Genomic DNA, 24,291 nt, shown 5'->3' with positions numbered 1-24,291 from the left:
TCCACACTGTGAGGGGTGTAGATTGAATAATTATGTGCTTTTCCAGATAAAGGAAGAATAAGTTTCACACTGGAGTGAGCTCTAGATTCAACAAGGCATAATATATTCAGAGCTGGATCAGGTTTTACATGTGAGGAAATTTTTGCCATTTCTGACATATGAAATTGTTATAGAGGCCATAGTCAACAAATCCAGGAATATTAAACTCAATGAGATTTTGGAGTCCATCATATCCTATTTCTTCATATACAGATATGCTATTGGCTCCTAAGACATTGTCTAGCTTAGAATCAATAAGAAATTAGGACTGGAACTGAGAATGGACGTTTAATCTCCTTTCAGTCCAAAGATGCTTTTCACTATGAAATAATTTGAAGTACGAATCTCAAATTTTAATTCAGTAAAGTCTCTAAATATTATATATTATAATTGGTTAACATGAAAACTAAGTATCTGAGAAATGTGATGCTCCCAAGGTTATATAGTAGTAGTAACAGAACTGAGATTAATATCCTTGTTTCCTTCTTTATATTGAGGTATAACTGACAAAAACATTGTATTAGTTTCAGGTGTACAATATAATGGTTTCATATTTGCATGTATTGTAACATGATCATGACAATAAGTCTAGCTAACATCCATCACCATACATAGTTACACATTTTTTTCTTGTGATGAGAGTTTCTAAGATTTACTCTTAGCAGCTTTCAAATATGCAACACAGTATTATTATGGTTATGTATTTTATAACTGGAAGGTTGTACCTTTTGACCCCCTTCACCCATTTCACCCATCCCCCAACCCCCACACTGACGACCACCAATTTGTTCTCTGTATCTATGAGCTTAGTAATGATTTTTTATTTTTTAGATTCCACATATATAAGAAAAATATTTTGAAAAAGAGATAAGCATGAACATAAGATTGCCTATAATTCACTACTTAATTACCTTAATAATTTTGATAAATCTCCTTTCAGTTTCTTTTCCTCTCTGCTCAATCTGATTTGTAATCAGCTGTTTTCAATTAATTTAATATCAAGCCAACATTTCCCATGTATAGTATTATGTTTTAGGGGCATACAGTTTTATATTGTTGGTCATTTATTATTTCCCATTTTTTAGTCTCGAAGAGAATATTTAAATAAGCAGTGTATCTTGTTAAATTCTTAAGCACACCTTTGATTTGTTACTTAATTAAATAACTAGAAGTGGCATTTCTAGATCCTTTTCCCAAATTTGTGACTGAATAATCTCTATCAGTTGAATTAAATTTTAAAAATACTATCAATGAAATACTCATTGTACATCTGCCTTGTGCAAAGCAACTGTGATAGGTTCTATGAGAATATAATGTGGAGTAAGGCCTGTGTGGCCGATTGCTGATTGTTCTCTAATTGTTCTTCCGCACTCCTTCCTTAGTAACCTAGAATCCCTGGTTTTTAAGTTATGGCTGCCAGTTTAAATACTATATTTCCCAGCTTTTCCTAATAGCTAGGTTGGTTCTGTGACAAAGTTATGACCGGTCAGATACAAGCATGAAATGGTATCCATAAATGCCAAAAGTGTCTCCAAAATGGGGGGTGGTCACTGGAGTGTCAGTGATGACTTAGAGCTCCAGCACTGATCGTGGCCTTGAGGAGGAAGCAAGAGTTTGAGGGTGTTAAATGAGGGAGAGGGAGAGAGAGAGGAAAAGAGAGAGAGAGAGATGCCTGCAAACCTGACACTGTTCAGTTCATATCAACCCTGGATAGTCTACCTCTATTGTATTTTTCTGTGAAAAAGAAATACAATCTCTCCATTGAGCCACTAATATTTTGGGTTTTCTCTCACATATAGCCGAACTTAGTAATTTTTAATAGAATATTACCTGTTGGAAATAGAAGAGGGTAAAAGAATAAGAAGAAATGGAGAAATAGCTGGGTAGAAACTGAACTTGAAACAAATAGTTCCAATGTTCTAAGTATGGGTATTAACTTTAGGCATTTTAGACTTTCAGGTCTTATTCTAGTAGTTTGAACAATCTTTGACCATTTTACCCATATTTATAAATATATAAATATTTTTATTGATCTAGACAATAAATTAAAAACTTTTAACTTTAAGTAAAATAGTTGAATATGTTGAATTAGAATTTGGCTCAGGTCATGGTCCCGGGGTCCTGGGATTGAGTCCCACATTGGGCTCGAGTGGGGAGCCTGCTTCTCCTTCTGCCTGCTGCTCTCCTTGCTTGTGTGTTCTCTCTCTCTCTCACTGTCAAATAAATAAATAAAATCTTAAAAAAAATAGAATTGGGATCCAAATCCACAGGGTAAATTGCTAATCTATTATGTTCACACCAACAAGTCGGTACTTATGATTTGATACTGTAATGCAAATGCCTTCTATAATATACCTGCATTGTTAATTGCTTTTTTCCATATGAATTATAGCATAAAGATATTTATAAGCATTATAGATCCTCTTGTTAAATGGCTTTCGGTATCTACCTTTTGATTTCACTACAGTTTCCCTAGTTTGTCTGCATTACTTTGGGATTTTTAATTGTCTTTTGAATGATTATTTCTAATTTTTCTGTATAAAACATTTTATATTTAAGATTAGTTGCTTAGGCATATTTCCCACAAGTAGAATTATCAGTCAAGGGTGTAGTAATACTTAAAGGCCTTGATACATATTTCCAAATAGCTTTTCATAAAGGTAGGGAATAATTTAAGCTCTCCCAAGTTAGAATGTATAAGAGTGCTGTTTTGGTCACTTTGGCTGATTTCTTTGTGAAGTTGAAGAAAGTTTTCTGTTTAAATATCTCTAAAGCTCAGGAGCCATCCTGATGTAAGGACCATTGTGTTTTATTTCTTTATGTTAGTCTTTCCCTCTCATACTTTTCAATTATACGTTTGATACAATATGAAGGGTCTGGGATAACATGGAGATAATAAGGGGATTTGGGGAATTGAAGGAGGGAGAATGAGCAAGAAGAGAGACTACTAAAGACAAATTTTCTTTCCACTGAAATTTCCAAAAGATCAACCCCTCTTTAACTTCCTGAAGTAAATCCAGATGATTCTGGCAAACCCAATAAAGACATTTGCAGCTTCTGTAACTTATTGGAGGATAATTGCCTGGAGCAGGCAATGAAAAATTTAGTGTTCTAGGGGCAACTCTGGTCATTGTACCTGTATCAGATATTGGAGGGTTGGTCAATTTCAATGATATAATAAAAGTTTTATTTCAAAATCTCAGTTATTTGTCTTTACTATCTACCTTTATTTTTTTCTGGGCCAAAAGCAATCTTCAAAGGGTAACATATTAGATTGTTGGAAGTAAAACTAGTGAGCTGTTGTTCTTTTACTTAAGGGAACACCTGTAGGCATAATACAGAATTGACTAAAATAATATTGCAAAACATAGATTTGCTTTTCACTATTTATGCATTGTTTTCAATAGAACTTATTCTAAATACAAGATTTGCTTTTGTGATATATTATGTACCTGAAAAATTTGGGCTAAGATTTATGAAAGGAATTGATTTAATCATCATCTTCATCATCATGTGTGTCAAGTAGCCTGGGGCACAATAAGATAGATGTCTGTAGTTTTGTTTGAATTCAGCATCTGCCCACAAAGCTAATACCATAGCAACTAAGAAACACGAGTACATCTTTCCTTAAGAGACTCTATCTTAAGAAACCTTTTATACTCCATCCCCATTACATTTAAGGACTGCATATCTGACCCTCTGAACAATACAATTCCACTCTACTCTTTTTCCATATATCTCATTCTTTAACTCCTCTTAACCACCAAGCATATTTCTAACATGAACTTCCTTCATTCCATTCACATCCACAAATTCCTAAATGCCAAGCCGACTTTCTCATTTAATTTGGCTTTGGGTGGGAGAAAAATTTAGAGTGATGACATTTTCTCAGGCTTAGACTTCGTATGTGGAGTGTTTGGTGCTCTGAAGATTAGCAGCCACGTGATAAACTTGAAATTAAGAGGATGTAATGTAAAACTTTCTTCAGAACTGAGATATCATTATTTTAGTCTGGAGCAGACAGTCACCTCTGGGTGCTTCTTGCCTGTAGCCCTCCCTGGACCATTTATAAGTATGTGGACCTTCCTCAAGAGAATGGCTCACTTTTTCTTTCTCTCGCCTTTCATATCTTGTAGATTATTTTTAAAATGATTCATTCCCTATATGGTAGCCATTTTCATAAATCAGCTTTGTAAAACTCAGGAGGAAATATTCCTCATTGTGAGAAAATGTACACAATATAAATTTACCACTTTAATCTATTTTAAGTGTAAAATTCTATGGCAGTAAGTGGATTCACATTGTTGTACGACCATCACCACCATCCATCTCTGGAACTTTTATATCTTCCCAAAATGAAACTTTGTATCCATTAAACAGTGGCTCCCTATTCCCCCATCCTCCCAGACCTGGCAGTCACCATTCTACTTTCTGTCTGCATGAATTTGACCTCCAGGTACCTCATATAAGTGAAATTATACAATGTTTTTGTGTCCTTTTGTATCTGGCTGAGTATTTCATTTAGCAGACTGTCTTCAAGGTTTGTCCATGCTGTAGCATGTGTCATAATTTTATTCCTTTTCAAGGTCAAACAGTATTCCACTGTACGGATATTCCACATTTTGTTTATCCATTCACCTGTCGATGGACACTTGGGTTGCTTCCACTTTGGGCTATTGTGAATAACGCTGCTATGAACATTGGTGTACAAATATGTATTTGAGTTCCTGCTTTCGATTCTTTTGGATATATATCCAGAAGTTGCATTGCTGGTTCATATGGTAATTCTATGCTTGATTTCTTTAGGAACCACCATACTGTTTTTCACAATGATCCGTATCCCTTCCCTCTTCCCTCCCATATGTAATGTGTCTGTCCTGCAAAGACCTTCCTTAAATTGTTTTCACTTAGTTTTTCTGTGGAAGTCATTTTTTTTGTCATTTTTCACTGGTGTTATTATTATTTGCTTGGGGATCAAGGGTCACCTGACAGAAAGTATCTCAGTTCCAATGATTTCTTCTTCTCCTATCTAGCCTGAGCAGCCTCATGTAAACTTGACCCATTATCTTGGCCAGCCAGTAGCTGTTATTCCCATTTTTCAGATTAAGAAATAGATTAGATGAGCAGGTCTGTTATGAGAATTAGTTGATATAGTAAAGGATTAACTGAAAAGCAGAGTAAACATAAATGACTTCCATAAGTCACTTAGGGAATTGGAGAAGCTGGTTATAAGAGTTTCTAAATTCCTAGCTGAACACTTTCTGCTGTGTCTCTAGATTTTTTATGCTTCAAGCCTTAAGAAATCATTCCTTAATGATTGGCTTATCCTCCTCATTCACTTCATTGTGCATCTTTATTTTATTATGGAATAAAATGCATATCATACCTGGGAGGGGGGTATTCCTCTCTGATTGTAAGTATATAATACTGCGAATGAAATTTTATAAGCAACAGCAAACAATGCTTTCAAGGAACTATTGTCAAGATCAGAAGAAACACAAAGGAAATAAAAATGATAATTTTATATTAAATGAGGTGAAGGTCATTATTTGACCCTTAGAAGTACTGAAAACACACAGGAAAACTTACTGGCAAAGTTTAAAGAAAAGGATAATCTTGCCTATCTGTTTAGAAGTTATGTATTATACACTGTTATCTTTGGCTCCTTCTGTGTCTATTAACTACATGTTTGTTGAGAAATAGTGAAGTTGGATAGTAGGTTTGCCAATTTAGAACTGAATTATCTACAGAGTTACAGTATTTGTAGGGTTTTATTGGTTCCTCATAGATGGTATCTATAAAATTTAAGTACTTTTCAAGTATGGACAAACAAACATATACAAATATCTGTATATATGTGATGAGGGGAAAAAAGAAGTGGAAATATTTTCAAACATGATTACAAGAGCAAAAATTTTAAAAAGGCTTTTGATTTTTGAACACTTGCTGGCAACATAAAACATATATATATATAGATATATATAGGTATATAGTTATAGATATAGATATATATAGGTATATATATATATAAAATAAATGCCCCCTAAATTTGTATTTCTTTTCTCTTAAAAAATATTGTAGTAAATGGTTTATAGTTTGTATATTGGAGTCCTAGTAACTCATAAATGCTCTCTGGAGGAATAATGTTATGTCCATCACAGACTGCTTCAATAAATAAGTCATCCCCTTCTCCACAGCAATTTGTAACTACATACTTGCTTTGTTTTCATTTTTCAAAAGAAAAAGTGTGGTCAGGTTGTTTATGATCTCATTTCTGTTTGCAGCAACTCAGCAAAATGGGGCTGGCCTTACATATGGTCACCGTTTTTTAATGACATTGGGAGGTTTTAGATCAATTAAGAGACTCTTTTAAAAGAATCAATTGGGTTGGCTATGTAACTGAGTTTGATTAAAATCCCCTAATTAATCACTTTTGTTCTATTTTTTTTTTATTCACTGGGCTATGACTATGAACAGTTTGAACTTTATATCCAATAAAGATTTTAGTAATGTTCAAATCCACTAGAGGCTTCCAAACTAGTAGTATTTGTCTGACAAGATACTGTCATTAACCAGTGTTGACAGACTGGTAACTTCAATCCTGAGTCAGTCAAAACTACGGTGCTTACTTTTTTCTTCTATTGTCTGTTTTGAGCCCTGCTTCATGTTTGAGTTTCCAGCACTTCATTTTATGGGTATTTTAAATGATTTTAGATGTACATTGTGATAAAATATTCCTACCTGCCCAGGGGGGAAAAATGAGTTTCCTATTGCCACCACTTTGATTATTTTCATACTTCTTCCTCTGGAGGAATTAGGGGTGAATCTCTGCTTCAAGGTCCAGGGATCCCTTCTCCAGCGATTCTTTATGCAACCCTATCCTATATTACAGGCCCATGCATACAGAAATGACACCAGAAAAAATCGATACGGGCACTAGCTGATCAGAATGTGCCTTGAACTGAGGCTGGTCGGCTTGGTAGGAATGTGAGCCCTTCAGCGAATGCTAGGAAAAACCCCTTGTGTTTTTAACTATTAGTATAATGGAATCTCAGAGTGTAAGAATATTGGCAGAGTGGCAGGCAGATTGCAGATTCGTATAAAACCTTATTTTAGTTGACATGTTTGGAACAATCTGTGAGGCTTACGGCGCTATTTGAATAGGCCGCCCAAGCCCTCCGAATTTCACATAGCACCTCTGCCTTTCCACTGGCTGGTTCTTCCTTTGTTCTGAGCCCTTGGAGGTAGTTGGAAGTAATTTTTATTTATTTTTACCCCACAGTTTGCTCACTTTTGCTCTCTCAACTCCTTTGTTTCTGGGAAATGAAAATTAATTTTTCGTCGTGGGCTTCTTATCCACCTTTTGGATCTCGCTTCCAAATGATTCTTTCTGGACTCTATGCATTTGAAGTCTCCATCCCCAGACGTTCACAGCACTGGCCGGTGCAGTGCACGGGGCCAGAGGGCCTAGAGCAGCTCTGTCTCCCAATTTACCCTTTTATCACCAGAGTCTTCTCCACTTTCGTCTCCTGCATCTCTTTGTTCTCTAGGAAATGTCAGTTTATTTAAAGCTCACTTCACATTAGCAATCCACCTGAGTACTGTATGTAAAGGTTCCATTTCAGAGGTATAGAAACGCCTGGGTTTAGGTCTTGAAGAAAATACTGTGTTGGTGATAGATACCCTGAACCCAGTTTGGACTTTGTATAGCCTCAGCTCTTTGCTCTCAGGTTGGTGCGGGGGTGGGGGTGGGGGGGTTATGTGTGGCCCTTAGAAAGTAGCCTACACCTTAATCACCTGAAAATTTGACTATCATGTTATATGGCAAAAGAATGAATATTTCCTTCTCTGGCAATGAGGTGGTTGAGGAGGATTTTATCCTGGATGAATTGGTGGACCCTACACGCCTTTATGCATATCTTACAGGAGAGGAGGTGAAGGGGTTTAGTCACACAAAAGCATTGAGAAGACAATGTGAAGATGGAGGCAGAGATTGGAGTAGTGTGGCCAGGAGCCAAGGAACGCCATAGAATGTCAACAGCCAGAAGTTGGAAGAGGCAAAAAGGGTTTCTCCCCCAGAGCCTCTGACCTGGCCCTGCTGACACCTTGTGATTTTAAACTTCTGGACCTCCAGCACTTTTCGAGAAGAGATTTCTGCCGCTGTAAGCCACCCAGCTTGTAGTAGGGAACCCTAGGGAACTCATACAACACACAGGTTTTCTCGGGCTTTCCAGGGGAAAATGAACAGGCATATATTTCCCAGGCGTTTTGGAATTTTACAGAAATAGCACAAAAAACTAACCATGAGTTACTTAATTGATTAATTAAGTCATCACGTATATATATCAAGGACTCACGGGAAATTCCAAAGGTAAGCAAGCAGAAGAATGGCCAGGAGCATAGTATCTAGCAGGACGGACTTGAAAATAAGAAACTCACAGCCTACTCAGGAAATCACAAAGCAAAAGCAGAGAAGGGGAGCCATGAAATGGAGTTGTGGACTCATCTTAAAGGTCACAGAAAGTGGTCTGGAATTGATCCTTTGGGCTACAGAATAGGAGTTACAGAGGAATTTTTAATAAAGAAGTTAAATTGAAAACTCTTAATTTTATAAGAAAAACCTATGACTTTTCACTTTTGAAATAGAACTCTTTGTTTTCAACTAGCAGGAATAATACTACAGCTTCTCCTTGTTGCATTGTTTACCTAAATAATTTTGTTCCAAATTCCCCATCCATAGAAAATTTCCCTTTTCTATGCATAATTGTATCCACACATGCTACATTAGTTGGCAACTGGGTTACAGACCCGTTCTCTGTGAATGGCTGTGAATTTAGTTGCGGGTAATGAGTACTTTTTTTTTTTAACAAAAGTTATACATTATATTATGTGTATGAAATATGAAAAATAGTTTAGATTCTCTAGATCTGCAGCATGCTACCTTGTGTGGAGTGGGGTTGAGAGGCGAGAATGAGAGAATGAGAATCTAGGGTAGGGTAGAATTTACCCCTAGTTTTGCTCACTAGCTTGTGCCTTTCTCTGATAGGTGTAAGCCGTGTAGGTGAAGGAAAATAAATTTTCCTCTCCCCTTCTGAGTTCTTGGTTGAGGCCCGTATAATAAAAGACAAATCAGCAAGAGAAAATCAGAAGTTTACTAACATGTAGACCTCATGTATACCAGGGAGATACCCAGAGAAACTGAGTAACACAAAGAGGTAGCTTTTAAATTTAGTGTTAAATACCATCTAAATGGCCAGAGGGGTTAGGGGATACAGGCTTCGTAGGGAAGAATGATTTTTAAAAATAATTTTTAAGGAAAATGAATGGGCCTTTAGAAAAATAAGTGGGAGGTGTGGCAATCTGTGACAAAGTTCGTCTGGGTGTGATGTCACCTAGTCTCTTCTGTGATAAGTCAGTCTTCTGGTTGATGGAGGATATGTCTCTAGGCAGATAAAAGGAGCTCAGAGACAGTCTCTCCTTGCAATTTGCTTTTTTTCAGTGCCTATAGCTCAAAGTAATCAGTATCCCAAAGAGGCATCTTTTGGGGTGGCATGTCCTGAACTCCTACAGTTGTCATATTTGGGGATGACATTTTCTGCTACCCTCCAGTAGGAAAAAGCCAAGGTAATAAGGACAGAGTCCCACCTCAGATGTGCCTCCCTGAGTCACCATCATGCTCTCCCTGCCTGAGAAGTCTCCCCAAAGTTACACCTTTTGCCCTCTACAGGCACCCTGTGAGAATGTTCCTAGCCTGCTCCCTATCTAAGGTATAGATAGTATCTAGCATTGTGTGAATTCCTGTATTGAAAAAGTAGTCCACTAATATTGATCTGTGTTGGGGATATGAATTTGTTACAAATACAAATTAAAGACATGTAAGTTGAAAATGCATCAAGTTTCTTTCTAGCAATATAGGGAGTAGATGAATTCTCAATTGCTTATAATTCCTGAATGCAAATGTCACTGATCATTGAGATAAGCCTTTTATTCTGGAATTAGTTTATATTTGTGCACATGTAGTTAGAGAGTAAAATTCTTAAACCTAACGCATTAGTCAAAATGTCTCAAGGACATATGTATAAAAAAAGGTAAAATTGAATGTATTTACATAGCTCCTTGCCAAGAAAATGAAAATGTTTTACGTAAATACTCTAGGAGCTGAGATTAGATGAGAATACTTGAGATATGGGTGGCATTTGAATACTTCTTACTTGGCTCTGCTTGAAGAAATACAATACTCTGAAATATTCACTAATGCATTTACCAGCCTTTTGGGGTGCCGAACATCAAGAAAAAGTGCCAACTGAGATCCCAAGAAGCTCAACTTAAGCCTGGAGTTTATGTAAATAGCCTTTGTCCCGAAGATATATGTATGACTTAAAAAAAATAAAAACCTCTGCCCATAGAAGTCTCTTTTCAAATAAGAGACATTTAATCCTGGAGCCACAGAGTCCTGGCAGATTTCCCATATTCAAACCGAGTACATAGATAAAATCTCACTGTTTTGTCAGCAATGAATAACTGGATTCTGAAGACAGCTTCAAAGATCCGGGGAAGACTGCCATCTGGTGGGAAAATGAAATTACTGCTAAAGTACAGTCACAAGCTCCCTGTTGCTTTGTCAAGTATTTGTTTAAAGCCTAACCTTTAAAGCAAAATAAAATGATATTTTAAGTCAAACACCACCTGAGTCAAGTGTTAATTAATAACCATATGATTATCATTGTTATCTTGTTTTTGTTCTGTTATTTTACCTTTTCTCTGACATGTGAAAAAAAGAAGGAACTGACAGATACTGTGCTTTTTTTTCTATCTGGTTATTCAGTTTTCCTCACTCATCACTTTCTAGTTTTCAGAAACTGAGATAAACCCTGTAATTTCAGTAAAGGCAATGTAATACACAGCTCTGACGACTGTGGGAGATCAAAAATATAGAGAAATGAATAAAATGGCAAGTAAGAAAAAGAATCTGGACATAGGTCTGAAAACAATGAGCCTTTAGCCTAGACTCTAGTCTGGTTTGCATTGGACGATATTGTTTAATCCTTTAGTACTTGAGTTTCATTTCTCAGCTTTGACTCTTATAGTTTCTCTGTCAGCTGAGTTTTAATTTGGCAAACGATAATGACAGATTGCACACATATTTGTGTAGAGATTTTAATGTATTTAGAGTGCTTAGATGATCCTGAGGCTAGATTTTAGTGTTATATCGATAAATGCTCAGCTCTTAAATACCCCTTATCATCGATTTACTGTCTACTGAATTTCTCTCTTTTCAAAGTAACGTGGGAGTGAGTTGAAGTATTTTCTGTAGAATTTTAAATGGTATGTATATACACATTTGTGTCTGTGTGTGTTTGTGAATGACACTTCATATTCAGTATTTTCTAAGTATGAATTTAAAATCTCTCTGCTCAATATACAAATTACATTTAATAAAATTAATTTCTTCTCAATACATTACTTTAGACATGCACTACTACTAAAATATCAAGAGATAGACCTAAATTCTTGGTTTTTTATAAAGTGAGAATTTCAGGTATAGATGGGAAAGACACCTGGACCCAACCATTTTCTCTCTTTATTCCCTATAGTTAACCAAAAGCAAATGCCATGTTGAATGGTGAGTTTGGCCACATGAGAGGATCTGGTCTGTGTTATTGTCCACCAGCAAATCCTTCCAGGCCTTTCAGCCCTGCTGTTAGCTTGCAGCCTTACTCCCTGACCCCCTCCCCTCCCCAACTCCCTGCACCATTGTCCAGACTGAAGCTTCCTGTGTAGCTTCTGGAGAAGTAGAGTCAAGTCTCTGAAATGCTCCTCTGAGAGTGTAAGGGATCCAGTTATGTCATCCTAGCCAAGTCAGTGCTAACCACCAACTCCAATTTGAGGCAGATGAGATGACTTAAGAAACTATAGCCTAATCTCTACAATACAGTATATTTTTTATGTGTCCTCACATTGTACATAAGTCTGCTATTGTCTTGATCTATAGTCAGGCCAAGCTATTTTTTAACTTTTTATCCTGAAAAATTTCGAGTACATACAAAGGTAGAATAGCATAATGAACCTCCAGACATCCAGCACCCAGCTTCATCAACTATCAACTCAAGACTAATTTTATTCTACCTATATCCCTCACTATTCAGCCCCACTGGATATTTTGGGGAGAAGACAGAAGCAGACATCATTTAATTTAATTTTATGAGGAAATAATTCATTGGATACCTCTGAAAGGTAGGGATTCTTAAAACAAACAATATAGTTATCATACCTGAAAACATTAGCAGTAATTCCTTAAGGATATCACATATCATGTTAGAATTCAGATTTGCCTGGTTGTCTCATAAATATCTTCTTACAGTTTGAATCAGGATCTAAGTAAGGTACACACATTGCAGTTGAATGACACGTTTTAAGTCTCTTTTAATGTATGGAATTCTTCCTATTTTTTTCATATTTGTTGGAGAAACTGGCTTCCTTCTATAGAGTTTCCCAAAACATGAATTCTGCTGATTGTGGTTGCCAGTGAGGAGGAGTGGAAATGGTTCTTCTTTTGCAAGCTATTTAGAGCAACTTGTATAGAAACTGGACTGTTATGTTTTAGTGCACTTTGCTGTTTTCCAGACACCTTCTATTCCTCAGTTCCTCATACTTCACATAAGATTTTTGTCTATCAGTTTCTTTCCTGGTCTATCACATGCCAGATATTCTAGAAAATATATATTTTTTATGTCATACATTCTAGAGTTGTTTTGCTTGTGAGTTGCTTTCTACTGAGATATCCTTCTGACTTGTTTTCCTGTGAATTGATAGTTAAATTTTGAAGCGTGATAGATTGAGGTTTGAATTTCTGGGAAAACTACTCTATAATGAGTGCTCTGTATTTTCTATCAGGAGATACACAGCATCTGGTTGTTTTTTGTTGTTGTTTGTTTTTAAAAATAAAGTTAGAAGCTGTTGATGATCATTGTTACCTCAAAATATAGAACAGTTCTGGCCACTGGATCTTATTTTTGTTTCCAGAGAGTGAGTATCTCTGAGAATGGGACCCTGACTAAGCACCCTCCATTTGAGAGTATTGCACTATGCTGTAGATTCAATGAGCCTGGTCAAGTTGTTTGCAAATTGTATTTTCTACTTTAAGCAAAATTGAATCTGACAAAATGGACAAGTATTTTTAAAAAATACTAAAAGCCCCATCAATTAAAGATTATACTATTAAAGACACCATTAAGAGGGTGAAAAAGTAAGCTACAAAGTGAGGAGGCTTATTTGCAGAACAGATAAAGGGTATTAAAAAGGACTTGTATTCAAATACGTAAAGAACTTTTACCAATCAATGACAAAAATACAGACAGCACAATAAAGAAAATGGGCAAAATACTTGGATAGTTACTTCACAAAATTGGTGTCTCACAATGACCCATAAAACATTGAAAAACTATTTAATCTTGTCATCTAGGAAATGTAAATGGAAACCATGATGAGGTAATACTATAGAATCATAGAATGATTAAGTAAAAAGACTGACAGTACCAAATCATAGCAAGATTGTGGAGAAACTGGAAGTTTGTGTACTCCCGGTGAGAATATATTCTGGAAAACCACTTTGTGGAGTCTCCTATAGCCAGGTATACATACCCGCTATGACCCAACAATTAAATGCTTACAGAAGCATATGCGTATGTGAAAAAAATGTGTACATATGTGTACAGAAAGACATGTATAGAAATATTCATGGCAGCGTTTTTTATAACAGCTAAAAATTGGAAAAAACTCAAATGTTCTTCAGTAGTAGAGCAGATAAATAAATTTTGGTGTAATCATACAATGGAATACTCTGACATTAGGGATAAAAAGAAAGAAGCCAGACACAAAAGAGAATATACTCTATGATTTAAACTATATAATACTTCCAAACCAGAGAGAAATCTAATCTATGATATTAGAAGTCAGGATACTGGTTAGCTTTGGGGAAGATGGGTTGGAAATGTGATGGGCTAAGGTATGATGGAGCTGGTGGGAGCCTATTAATATTCTATGTCCAGATCTGGGTAGTAGTTACATAGATGCATTCAATGTGTATCAAGTCATTGCACTATCATTGTGCCTTTTTCTAAAAGTACTACATACTTCAGAAGATAAATTTATTAAAATATTATATTTATAATATGAGCAAAAGGCAACAGTGATAAAAAAAAGTAGAACTGACTATTTTCATACTTCTCATATTTCTCCATCAGCCACATTAGGAGGAAAAAAGTACAAGAAGATGAACTAATCACACCCATCAAGATGTCAGCCAAAAATTTGAAATTTTTAAGACAATTGAATGAAGATTTACAAATACTCTCAGTGACGGTGAATTTCACCATAGTTTATACTGTGTTATGTGATGCTAGCAACTAGGAAAATGAAGCCTTCACGATTAACAATATATTTTCAAACTAAGCAAAAAGAATATGAAGACAATTATGTACACTTTTTCATTGCTGTTTATAATTATGTTATAACCAATCCAGTACCTCATTACATTTAAACCTCACTCAAATTAATGTTCAACTCTTTTTAGTTTTTTAAATAGAGATAAAGAAAAAAAAACTACATACTATTAAGTGTACCAGTCCTTCCTAAAAATGGCTAAAATAATACAAAGAAGCAATATGGTGAAAAACAAAAACATTTCTTTTTCTGAAAATACTCTTGGAAGGTGCTTGGGAAAGAAATGCTGAAGAATTCAATGAGCTCATATATATAACAGGCATAAAATGGTACCTGGCACTTAGTGAGCACAAAATAAATGTTAGCTGTTACAATTATTTGTATGAACAAATGACTCTGTAAGGGAGATTTTCTGCAAAGTTGCATGAGAGCTCGGTTTTTTTCCCAACATATGTGTTTACTGTCTTTGCTAGATTATGCTTCAATAATAAAATCCATGAAGTATTTTTTTAGTGCATTGGAGAAACCACTCTTCTATCCCTTAATGACCTCTTGAGCACAAGCGTCGCCTTCTGGATGAACCGAGTCAGGGCAGCTACTGGTTGTACTGGTAGAGCAACGGTGCTGTCCAGACTTTTAAAAAGTGATTCTAAAGGGGGATTAACGACATGACTCCACCTATGAAATGTATGCTAGGTGTCATTATAGGCAAGTTACTAAAGCAAAGAAATCGTAGCCAGAAGTTTACAAAGTTCTGAACGATGTTGTAAATATGAGGTTAATTTATAGAAACAAAAGTATAAAATATAGTAGGATCCTCATGATACTTTGTGAGATGAGGAATAACTGTGGTACTCTTTTGTACCATTTAAAGATTTGCTGATTGTCTTATGACAAATAATTTTCCCCCAAATTAAAGATGTGCTAATATTAAGATTTATTTTTCGGGGCACCAGGGTGGCTCAGTTGGTTAAGCGACTGCCTTCAGCTCAGGTCATGATCCTGGAGTCCTGGAATCGAGTCCCGCAGGCCAGGGTTCTGTAGAAATTTAGAGAAGGTGTGAAATGGTAGTGCCAGGCAGTGCTTGACAAAAGGCATGGGGAATAGGGTGTCTGATTTGGAAGAAGTCAGAAGGGCAGCCTTCATGGGAAGTTTTGAGGAAATGTTGCCAAGCTTGAGTTGAGGTGAAGAAGTGGGAAGCAACCTTCAAGGACTACATCCTGTGTTAGACACCTGTTCATAACAGCATGAGATTTTTACATTTTAGCAACACTTCAGTGGCACACATGCCATTTAACATTTCATATAATGGGAATACTTAAAGAAAGAGTGGGATTAATCATACTCATCACAATCATTTCTAGCTCAAATAATAATGTGCCAGTGTTTTACATCAGGTTGCCAGGATAGATACCTTTCAGAGACATATATGGAAGGCTGTGTTTTCATACCCAGAAGGTTAAAATGATTTCAAATGTAATTTTTAAGAAATGAATTTAGAATACTCTTCCTAGATACAGAGCTATTATATGGTACACTGCAGTTCCCATCTGCCATCTGCAGCAAGTGTTGTTCTGCTGGACACTTTTCAAATGCTCTTCGTATGTCTACTGATTAAAAACTAATTTCATGAAAAACTAATCTAAACAAAAAACATGTCACATACTTCATTCTACTGTAATTTCTGTTTCTATAACTCAAACCAAGACTAATTCTCCTGTCCTTTGGCCGCAGATTGCCCCCACAGTGTCTAAGAGTTATGATTTTCCAATTAAAATAGGAGCTATGAAAGTTATAACAATAGTCATGTGGATTAATAATTTTACAATTTGCAGAAAGGCAAAATAAGAAGAAAGAAGAGAATTTATTTATATACAGAATTGTTCCAGTGTCCATGAATCATTATAAGTAAGCTGACCTTGGTATTTTGTAGGGGATGCACTTGCCATAGCCTCTCTAAAATAGCAGACCCTTTGGCATGCTTGTCCATTATCTGGAGTGACATCGCTAACATCTTTGAGGGCTTGAGGGCAGTCGGACTTCTCATTTATCTCCTTAAGATTTACAAATGTACAGATTAGCTGTCTCTTCTGGCCTCATTTTCAAATAAAGATATATTGGTTAAGCCTTGCTTCAAGTGTCCGTTTCATTTTTGGCTAAATTTATAGAAGATTAGAATAGCAAGAAGCAGATTGAATTGAGCTTGACAAAAGGGTGTGAAGAGGTTCTTTACCCTGAGTACTCTAAAGAAAAATTCTTAAACTTGTTTAAATCAGACAAAGTGTGTGATTATATTGAGTTCCACCTGCTCCCATGAGCTAGGATTTGCTTTTTCCCAAGAGGGTGGTCAAATCAACATCAAATCAGGATGCTGGACTTCTAGATGTCAAATTGTCTAGTTCCCTGTTTTCAGCAGGAAAGATGGAGGAAGAAGCAACTGAAATATATGCACACTTATAATTCTTTAATACATAATATGTTCTGGAAAAGTGTCTTTGAAAATGAAGGTTTAAAAGAGTCTTAACAATAAATGATTTCTTTCCCAGAGAGCATAGTACAATCTTTGATATATGATGCCTGATGAAATCTCTAATAGTTCCAGCAGGGAGGGATTTGTTTTCTTGGATCTGGTCCCAGTAAGTTCAGCAGGTAGAAGAAGTTCTTGAAGGGCTGAGATGGAAAGCTGTCTTTTTTTTTTTTTTTAATCAGAACAACTAGGGAAGCAGATACAGGCATATTTCTTTTTCATGGACCAATTGCCTCTTCTCTGATCCAAGGGAAAGGGCGGGGCAGATAGAAAACCCCAACTCTTCAATGTCCTGAACTTCTGGTGATACTTGCAGCAGGGGAGAGAGGTATCTGTCCCTCTTGTTCACTACAACTGGGCCAAGAGTGTCTTAAGTGTCAAGCCACATGTAAGCACCTGTTATTGCTGAGGTCCCCAGTTAGCTGCCAGCTCAGAGTCCAGCCAGCATGGTCCCATTTGAAGAAGGTGTGCATGGTTGAGGGGGGAAAGCCCTTACTGAAGAGGTAAGGGATACAGCAAAGCGTCTCCCACAGGAGGACCACAGCCTGGAACTCTGGGACGAGTGGGAGAGATGGTAGTGGGCTTCTGATGGGCTGATGAATTGAGGCCTGCCAACCACAGCGCTGGGCAAAGCCCCTAAGGCTGCAAGGGACAGGAAAGGTGTCAAAGATGTTTTGTGGGGATTGGGTGGAACAAGCTCAAAGGGACTCTCTTGCAGGTTGTATAAAGAACATATTCTGCATAAAAGGCAGGTTATTGGTATAGATGGATGATTTGATGAAACCTCAGATTATTGTCTGAAAGGGAGGACTGTTTATGCAGATGATCAACTTCAAATTATTTTTCAGTTTAGATTCTTGCTTGTTTAAATATTTTCCTCAGAAAAACCAAACATTTGCTTCCATTTAATTGGGTCTTTATAATGCACAATGAGAAATTTATTAGGTTTTTTAAACCACTTAATAACCTTCTGAATTATTTATGGTGATTCAACCATGTAACAAACAAAAGAGAAAACACACACACACACACACACACACACACACACACACACACACACACACTAAAAGACAGATGGCATAGAGGATTACATGTTCTCCTGGAATGATAATTTGAATACGCAAACATGTGTTTCTTATGACTGGATTTGGAACTTCATTTATTTATTTTAATGTATAGTTTCTGAATTACTGTTAATACTGTTCTTAAGTGTAATTTAATTCTGAGGAAGAAAGTTACTTAATGGGAAATTTCTTCCCAAATATCACTTGAAATATCTTCCCACATATCCCTTGAATTCACTTTTCTGAAGTGAAAAAGTACAGGCTGTGTTGTTTATATAAGCAGAGAAGAGGACACTTTTTTTAGTCCATTAGGAGAGTGATTTTTTTTTACCAAGTGAAAAATAAAGGACGTTATCTGGGATACTTCGTGTTGTTTAAAATGTGAATGATGTTTAGTCCCTGGGCCAAGACAGGCGCTGTGTGACTTTCTAAAGAAAAGTGAGCCTCGCCCTTGGGGAGAGGGGACACGAACAAATGTAATCACGAACCAGGAATCTCAATGAATTGCTTGGAAAAGGATGATTTTTTTCCCAACAACATGGCCTTAGGTGTGAGATGAAAGATGGATATGAAGAAAGAAAATACTTTTTTGGGTAATATTTATTTGTTCCTTTCTTTGTTCATAAGAAAAATATTCAGTGCCTTGTAATTGGATCATTGCTTTCAGTGGGAACCCTAAAAGCAATATACAAACTACAAGCTAAGAATAACATGAAAAATAATTTAATAGCCATTTTGTATTAGCAGATGGGATTATAATGACTCATTTTCAATGACAAGGTAAGTGGAAATTACACAAAAGAAACAGGGTATATCTTTGAACTATACCTATAGAGTGGTCAGAAAGGCATGATGCATGCCAGTTCAAATTTATCTCTGTTCCTCTCTATTCTTTGCACACATTTTATTTTTCTCGTTTTCCTCTGGACCTGATCTTTAGGTTGAAGGCTTGACATTGTTGAAGCAGTACCTGACAGAGTTTTATTTCTTCCATTATTGTCAGTTCATAATTTCATGCCTAGGGAATATGGGGCCGCTGGGTATACATACCAAGTTCTCAATTTCCCTCATATAACCATTCTTTGATTTATAATTATCACAGATAGCAACCAGTCTAACTTGGGCCATAGAAATATATGGGATACTGTATAACTATAGTGCTTGCAATGATTGCAACAGTGAATTTATTTAAAACCGCAAAATTTGCAATGTGTATATTTTGATAGATAAAACAAGTTAAAATATGTGTTCCTTTCAAATACATATTATTACTGTTAAAAGTGACTGCATATCACTTCTAACATATAAACATGTGACTGTTGTAGCCATTGATAAGCTAGCCAAAGAAAAAGTCATAAAAATTAAGTCTGTATGTATTCATGCATTTCTCCATTAATTTAGTATGTAGTTATTTAATACCTGCTATATTTAAAACACTGAGAGAGGGGCTCCTGGGTGGCTCAGTAGGTTAAACATCTGTCTTTGTCTCAAGTCCTGATCCCGGGGTCCTGGGATTAAGTCCCACATGTGTTCCCTGTGTCAGTGAGGAGTCTGCTTCTTCCTCTCCCTCTGCCCTCCCCCCACTTGTGCTCTCTCTCAAATAAATAAGTAAAGTCTTTAAAAAATAAAAAAATAAAGCACTGAGATAAGGACTAAGAACAATGAATAGGACAGGCATAGTCCTTATTCTCAGTGGGTTTATATTTTAACCAGAGAGATAGACATTAAACACTAAACCAGGTATTATTTAATTATATTGTGAAAACTGCATCACAGTAGAACTACAAGGTACTCAAAGACTAGAGAACAAAGGTGCTGGCTAAACACTACATGGTGAGGGAAAGCCTGCAGGAATTTGAGACTTGTAAAATTAAGGAGGAAGAGTTTGTGAAGAATGTTCTAAGCAAACAGAAGAGCTAAGCCTTAAGATAGGAAGGAAGAATGGTGGAACTGTAGAGTTAAAAGACATTAGAATTGGAATCTAGAGTGCTGATCATGGCACACAAGCCCAGAGTCATCTCATTTAATAAATCTCTCCTCACCCCTGGAGTCATAAATACACAGGCAGTAAATTAAGCCATGTGATTGTTGGAATTATCCAGGATGGTACAAAGAAAACTGGGTCAATAACAAAACTTTGAGAAAGTCTTAACAGTCAGTGTTTAGGTAAAGAAGGTCAAACCAACAAAGGGGACTAAAAATGAGTAGTCAGAGGGGTAGTAGGGACACCAAAGCCAAGGAAAGGGAGTGACTAGACATGTCAAATGAAGGGTAAAGCGGGATAAAGTCTGACACGCTGCTGGCCAGATCAAAGTTTTCAAACTGGGATGGATGCTGTGTAGAGAACAAAGGGAAATGAGCCTAGAAGGCTGGTGGATATAGAGAAAGCAGAGGGGTCAGTGGAGCTCGGATTCTGGTGAGATCCAAGAACCGTCCTGGTGGAAAAAGCAGTGTTGGAGATGGGAGCTTGGCTGGACTACAGACAATAAAGGATAGGAGATTAGATGAGAGAGGAACACACTTTGTGATTTTGGAGATGGAAAAGGTTGTTATGACAGGTTTCAGGTGTGACTCTGGGAGTGAAAGTCTAAGGTAGAGAAATGGAAAGTTCATTTTAATAAAGAGATCCAGTCAGGGTGTTGAGTAGAATGTCTGTGTAGATGTGAACATCAACCAGGTTCATGGGGCTGGAAGGGAAAACAATAATCCAGTCTTTTTATGAAGGATGGATTGTGACTAGAGATTAGTAGATGGATGGTTCCAGCAAGAGGGGAGTTGGAGCATAGCTATCTGGCAGGAATATCAAAGCAGCAGGGATTTTTAGCGAGGAGGTCAAGGTGCAATGGACAGTACAATGGGCAAGAATATCATCAACCTGAAGGTATCTAGAGTGTGGAGGAATAAGCAGCCATCTTTGTTTGCAGGAGAAGTGCTGTCCTCAGTGGAGAATGGAATTTTAGTCAAGGTAGGGAGGTAGAAACAATGTTCTGAAACAAAGTTGGATATGTAGTGAAAATTGCAAACTACAGAGCAAAGTTCTGAAGGCACCGTGGAAGAATCCAAAGGATAAGAAAGAAGAGAGAGAAAGAGGAAGGGATTGATGCTTAATGGAAGGGAATTGGGCAGTGAAAAATGGAGCATTGTGGGGAAAATCAATGCCTATGAATGGTTTGGAGAACCTGGGAACTGGAGGGAGGGGCTGACTATAAGTAAACAAGGTTGAGAGAATATGGGAGTGTCGGTAGCTTAAGAGACATCTACCTCCCTTTACATTAGGACTAGGGAACAGGAGCCTGGCTGTACCAAGTAAAGCTAAGGAGAGACTGGAAAACTTGACGTGGCTAGACAGAGGAGACCCCAGTGTGGGGCGTGCCTCTAGAAAAATGGGGTTCTTAATTATTGAAATGCTAATATGTTCATAAAATGCCCAATCTGCCAGAGGTTTGCACCAAGATGCACCAGGCCTGTGCAGTACTTGACCCATTATGATCAAACAGTCAGCCTTGATCTGCTCAGCCTTTCATTTTATAGATTTCAGGTTTAAGAACTTTATTTAAATTCTGTGTTTCTTCTTTGAAGTCTGGGATATATTATAATACACGTAATTTTCATGACCTTACATTTAGTCATCTAATAATTTGACATGATAATATATTTTCCAAAGGCATCTAACATCAAAATCAGGAAAGTACTTAAGTGCTGGTTGAATCTGCCTCTTTTCAAAGCTCTGTGCTAAGACAAACTATGTGTCAGGCCTGACAGTAAATTTAAAAATTCAAACTGCGTGATGGTCTTACATTTTTGTTGGCTGTGGATGAGTCAAATATAAGCAGGTGTAGTGGTTTTGTTTTGGTCAATACCAACATTCAAACTCTGATCTTTTGAGTTGCCCTCTGTAGTATCACCTGGATCCCATCTTTTGTTATTAGAGAAGGAATTTGAGAATTATCTGCAAATGACTTACCACACTCTATTTTTTAAAAGATTTTATTTATTTGAGAGAGAGAGAGAGAGCACAAGCAGGGGGAGTGGCAGGCAGAGGGAAAGGCGGTCTCCCTGCCGAGCAAGGAGCCCGATGCGGGACTCGATCGCAGGACCCCGGGATCATGACCTGAGCCGAAGGCAGATACTTAACTGACTGAGCCACCCAGGCATCCCCCACACTCTAGTTTAATTCTCCACTTAAACAATTTAAGAAATTATGTTTGAACAATTTAAAGTCTGAGACTATGTCATATTTACATTTGTATTCTCATACTGTACCCAGTGTCTGGGATTCTATAGAATTCTAACGGCTCTTGGAGATATCATTTATTTATTGCCACACAATGCTGCGTACTTACCAGAAAAACTTAGTGCATATAGCTAAAACCACATTTATTTAGTCCATGCAGCTGTGGACTTCAGCTGACCTGACTTAGTTTCAACTCATCTAGGCTGGGTTCACCCGGATGTCTGGGCTTCTACTGGCTGTTGGTTGTCTCAGCTCTGATGACTAGGGTAACCTGACTTTACTCTCTGTCCTGCTCAACCTCCAGCAGGCTAGTCTAGGCATGGCATAGTAAAAGGACAAGAATGACCGAGGTTAATTGTGCAAATATCTTTCAATTCTCTGTTTCACATGTGCCAATAATCTATTAATCCAGAAGAAGTCACATAATGACTCAAAAGTCAGAGTAGGAGGGCATGGCAAAATTACATGGAAAGGATATGATACAGAGAGAGGTGAAGAATCGGGGCCATTAGTGCAACCAGTCCACCACATTGAATGGATAAATGAACAAATGGACTGTACAGTGGCATGAAGAGCACTGGACTAATGGTTGGGAGACATATCCCCGAGGCTCAGCACCATTCATTCTGTTTATTTGGGTCAATTATTTAGTTATGATAGGTAATTTCCTTATTGGCCCTTTACAAGCTTTAAAAGCCTTTGATTCAAGCTTTTAATGAATCTTTTAATAAATTTAATGCTATACACAGTCTGTAGGAGGAACTTAAGGAAAATGATTCATCATCCTATCCTTTAGTGAACTAAAATGGTTAATGTGGATGGCCAAAGTTGAGTGGCTAACTTTGACTGTATGAATCTTTGAATATTATGTAACCATATTTAAACTGAAAATTTTCTAGTCTGTATTTGGATATGAAGCAAAGCGCTGAAAGTTCAATTTCCTACTTAGGTCTTTAGTTTTTTTTCCTCTCTGATGATTCTTTTGAAGTGTACAATATGACAGTATAACATCAAACACTATGACATCTCTTATATGGGAGATATGTTTTAAGGTCCATTGATGTTGTGCCTTAATAATTCATTGTTAGGATGAATTATTATTCTTAAATTGACTGGAGGAGCTTTGTTAAGTTTGCATAATGCTAATAAAAATATGGGTTAAAGTAGATGTTATGATTTGTTTTATAAAAAGCCTACAGATAATGCAGAAGTGAAACCTCTTCATTATACAATGTGTAATTATGTGATATATAATGAAATGCTGGATAATTTAACTAAAAGAATAAAAACTGAGTGAAAATGTTTTAAATGAAAAATATCTTATAAGTTTCACAAGAAGAAAATGATATACTCAAATGGGATTCGAAGATGATTTTCTGAGTCTGAGAGGACTTATTCTGGTCACTTAGATCATTTCAAAAAATTCCATGCCTAGATTACCAAAATATATTGATGAAAGTGTAATTTGTAAGTCACTTTGACATATAGAATGTTCTGATTCAGATATGCAAACATAACTTGCCATATGATGAATGTTTATCCTTGTTATATCTCTGGGAATCATTTATTTTGGACTGATAATTTACTTGTGAAATCAATCACTCTGGCCTGTGTCATTTCAGAGTCTCCATGTAGACATATCCAAGAAACTGCACTCAAATCAAGCTGGTCTGGATTCAAAAGCACCAGTTGGTTGTCAGAGTGATTTGGCCGAATTGGAGAAAGAGAGAAGCAAGAGTGGGGCAACTCAGCTAGTAGCCACCAGTGTAACCACAGGTCGGTGGAGCCGCACAATACTGGTTTTAACTGTCTACATGCCACATGCCTAATTTACAGATTCTAACTTCCACTTTGCTTGGAATATAAGGCTCTATCAATGTGACTGCCTCCACTGCAAATCTCATGGAAATGTTTTAGGGGCGCCTGGGTGGCTCAGTCGGTTAAGTGGCCAACTCTTGGTTTCAGCTCAGGTCATGATCTTGGGG

At 36.9% G+C, this 24,291-nt stretch overlaps 1 protein-coding gene across 3 annotated transcripts in view; it reads left to right on the top strand.

The window, feature by feature from the left end:
* THEMIS (thymocyte selection associated) overlaps positions 1–24,291 on the top strand; it is a 190,698-nt gene that overhangs the window by 152,833 nt on the left and 13,574 nt on the right. The window contains exon 5 of one of the 3 annotated variants that reach the window (XM_025865316.2): positions 23,929–24,082. The exons of 1 other annotated variant lie outside the window; for it this stretch is intronic. In XM_025865316.2, coding sequence (XP_025721101.1) covers positions 23,929–24,082 — 154 coding nt within the window. Of the gene's footprint in view, positions 1–14,282; positions 16,601–23,928; positions 24,083–24,291 lie in introns of those variants that run through there. One more of the 3 variants, XM_025865324.2, reaches the window with a different exon arrangement.

The sequence above is a fragment of the Callorhinus ursinus genome, unplaced genomic scaffold, assembly GCF_003265705.2.
Source record: "Callorhinus ursinus isolate GAN/ISIS: 27379988/994484 unplaced genomic scaffold, GSC_fseal_2.0 scaffold6, whole genome shotgun sequence".
Taxonomy (NCBI): domain Eukaryota; kingdom Metazoa; phylum Chordata; class Mammalia; order Carnivora; family Otariidae; genus Callorhinus; species Callorhinus ursinus.
Note: the sequence above shows the minus strand (reverse complement) of the source record. Positions and strands in the feature narration are given on the sequence as shown.